The sequence below is a fragment of the Fusarium solani genome (assembly GCF_023522795.1).
Source record: "Fusarium solani strain SB1 chromosome Unknown bctg00000014, whole genome shotgun sequence".
NCBI lineage: Eukaryota > Fungi > Ascomycota > Sordariomycetes > Hypocreales > Nectriaceae > Fusarium > Fusarium solani.
In genome coordinates, this window is record NW_027072141.1 from 1,346,048 (window position 1) to 1,349,237 (window position 3,190).

General features: G+C 54.7%; 1 protein-coding gene across 1 annotated transcript; it reads right to left on the bottom strand.

Annotated features, from left to right (window-relative positions):
• Positions 1-1,729: 1,729 nt before the first annotated feature.
• On the bottom strand, positions 1,730-3,190 carry MRS44_017906 (uncharacterized protein; the record flags this gene model as incomplete). Its single annotated transcript, XM_065615793.1, has 3 exons — positions 1,730-2,312; positions 2,366-2,589; positions 2,654-3,190. The coding sequence occupies 3 exons, from the start codon at positions 3,188-3,190 to the stop codon at positions 1,730-1,732; spliced, it is 1,344 nt and encodes a 447-aa protein (XP_065471865.1).

Below are 3,190 nucleotides of genomic sequence, written 5' to 3' on the forward strand. Positions count from 1 at the left end.
GCCGACCAACCGACCCGATCATGATTTACACCGTTTTGCTTAACAGGTGCACCGTAAATTGCTCATACGCACAGCCTTCGCTGGAACTCACACCCCCCGCTAATCTTGCTCGAGGCGCCGTGCAGCCCTCCTACGAAACAGTTCCCCCACTGTGAATCACTCGATTGGTGTCTCATCCCACGGCTAGGTGGACGGTACAGTCACCATCTTCGCCGCTTAATGCGGCCTCTTACACTGACTGCAGCTACGGAAGGAGCTCAGCGCACCAGTCCTCCCATCTTGACCTGACCTCACCCTGCCCAGGATACACCAACCAGTCTCCATAGTCGAACCGGCAAACCGGCTTGCGCGCAAACAGGTGGAACTAGCGGGGTATTCACAGCTTTCTGCGAATCATTTGAAGAGACAGCCAAACAATTTACTACTAGAGCGTAGCCTGAGCCTCTTCCACTGAGTGGATAGCTCTTGGGGGGCGGCAACTAGTTCACATGCGTTGTGGAATGGATGGCAAGGGTTCAGAGCCTTGCCCGCTCGAAGTGCTGTTGGCACAGTCCTCCTTTGGAAGGACCCCCACTCAGCTGAACAGCAGAAGAGTGGGTGTACTTTGCTACGCCGTGTTGGGGGAGGAAGGCGAGTGCACACTCAGAACGTGTCGGCGATGGAGACGTCTGCTTAGCGTCATGGGCATGTCAGCTCCAGGTTCGCCATTGGCCAATCGACCCTACTACTAGGCCTGCTGAGGAACTGGAAATGTTAGTCCCACTGCCGACCGCATCTGCGCGACGCTCACAGAACTTATTAAAGCGGACGCTCAATCGCCTTCCACGTTGCATAACGGTCCCGATTCAATGAACGATGGAGACCTCATCGATAATTTGGACTGTCAACATGACCACCAACACCACTGCTTCGGACGAGGGAACCTCACCTGCACAGCTGGAATATCTTTCGCTGCTCATCTTGTTCGGCGCTGAGTTCGTCATAGTCCTATTAGTCTTCTCTTCTTGGTCTGTTACTCCTCACACGCCAATGGGCTCACTCGTCCTTTGCCCCACTCGACAATTGACGGAGGCCACAGGTATTTATCAAGGCCACTGGAACGCGAACGAGGGGGCGTCCACCCGGAGGATCTAGAGGCTACCAGGGGTCTCCTCAGTTGAAAACTTAGGCCAAGCAATTCCAGCCCAAACCTCCAAGACATGGAAAGCCGAAACGAAAGATGCGGGGAACTCCGTTGAATCCCCCGGCACCTTTCACTTCTGGAGGGACTTCCAAAAACTCAGCCCACTGGTGTTTATGCTCTAACTCCACACCTAGCGTCATTTGTTTGCAGACGTTGCAGGATAGGGATATGGTCTCAAAAGACGGGTTGTGCAACGGAGGGTGTGATCAGAAGAGATTTCATTGAGCTGCTTAATTCTATCTAAGGGAGCGACGAAGGTCGGCCTCTTATACCTATGTCCAGTCTTCTAATATCATAGGCAGCAGCCTGCTGCCTGATGCTAGTTGAGGTTGTTCACGATGATCATGATACTTGCCTAATTTTGGCCTCATTGCAACAACCTGGTCTTGACAAGTTTCCCCCAATCGTAAGTGAAGGTCTCCGGAGCTTGACACGTCGGTCTCTTGTCGTGACTGACGTCAGATTGGTGTGAGATGCGTACTTTGAATCCTCCGGGTATCACTATATAATACACAAAATAAGCCTCTCTCGAATCAATCACGTACTCTAGAGAGCTCCCAGTATGTTGTGATCCAGGAACGTCCGAAAAGACCCCTGCATCCACTCCGCCAACACCCTCAGCGACTTGATAAGTCGATAAGTCCCCAACAACGACCTCGTATCCCCTATATCGAACAACGAGCTGACAACAACCTTGTCCTCTCGGTCCGTCGCAAGGTACAGCCTCCACGAGCTCCCCGTCGCAATGACAAGCGGCATCTTCACACTAACAGGCTTAGACTTCGCGGCGTCAAACTCGGCGAGAGGCTCCGCAGCCATGCACTGCAGGAACCGCATCTGGTCCAGCCACGCGGCAATCCAAATGGAAAGCTGTGGTCGCCCGTCGGACGCGGAGCTGGCTTTCGTCTCGATGTGCACGCCCGCGGGACTGAAGCGGATGGGACCGTACGTGGACTGATTGATGAACTTGCGGTTTCGCGGGACAAGGCCGAGGAGGTGGCGGATGGACTTCTCGAGGGTTGCGTCGGCGCTGGGGACGAGGTTCATGGAGTAGTCGACGAGCTTGCTATCGAACTGCTCGCCGCTCAGGTCCACAGGCAAGAGACAATTCTCAGGGCGTGCAGTGGTGCTGCGTGATGTCAGATCTTAGGACTCAAATACAGCCTAGGTCGCGTCACTTACATGTTATGATGCCTGACTGAGGGGATGGCACGTAGGGCCTCGAACAGGACTCGGCTCGTAACACCATCGTTCCATGCCGCTTCCGACGCCCCAAAGTTCTCACAGAACTGCGACTCTTCAAGGATGAGCCGCAACTCATCCAGCTCTCGGAGCGCAGTGTCTCTGGAAGTCGGCGTGTCCTTGTCGACCATCCATGGCAGCACTTTGCTCTGCGTACCAAGTGCCTGCTGAATCTCTTACTGCGTCGCGTCAGTGACGGAGAAGATACAACGAGGGCCATACGCGTACCTCGATGATACCAGGTATTATCTCCATGTTATCCTTGATGTCGAGCAACTTCTCCATTCCATCAGGTACCTCCCCTTCGTTATCGAATTCGAATTGCTTCGCGGCGAGATACAGGTCCGCCACCGACTTAACCGGACTCTTAGCCCGACGGGATGTCGTTGTTGTCTTCCCAGTTGCTGTACTTGACTCGGAGCGCGTTGGTGATAGAGGCGGAGGCCCAGAATCCCCTGTCCTTTGGGACTGGAAACTGCCGTTCCTTGACGTTAAACTCGGCGCACTGCGGAAGGGGTTGCCACGGTAAACAAGATCGTTCGCGACCGTAAATGCCTGGCCAGCTTCAGAACTGTCCGCGGGGCCCTCGACTCCAGACGCCGGCCGCGCCCGCAGACGCTCACTTCTCCTGCTGGTGCCGGACATGTCGTAGCCGAAAGGCGGCAACACTGGCTCTTTGTCGAGGTCGCAGGCCGGCGGAAGCTCGTCAAGCCAGGACTCGACAAAAATGTACGGGCTGTTTGCATAGGAAAGATTGTAGGGCAT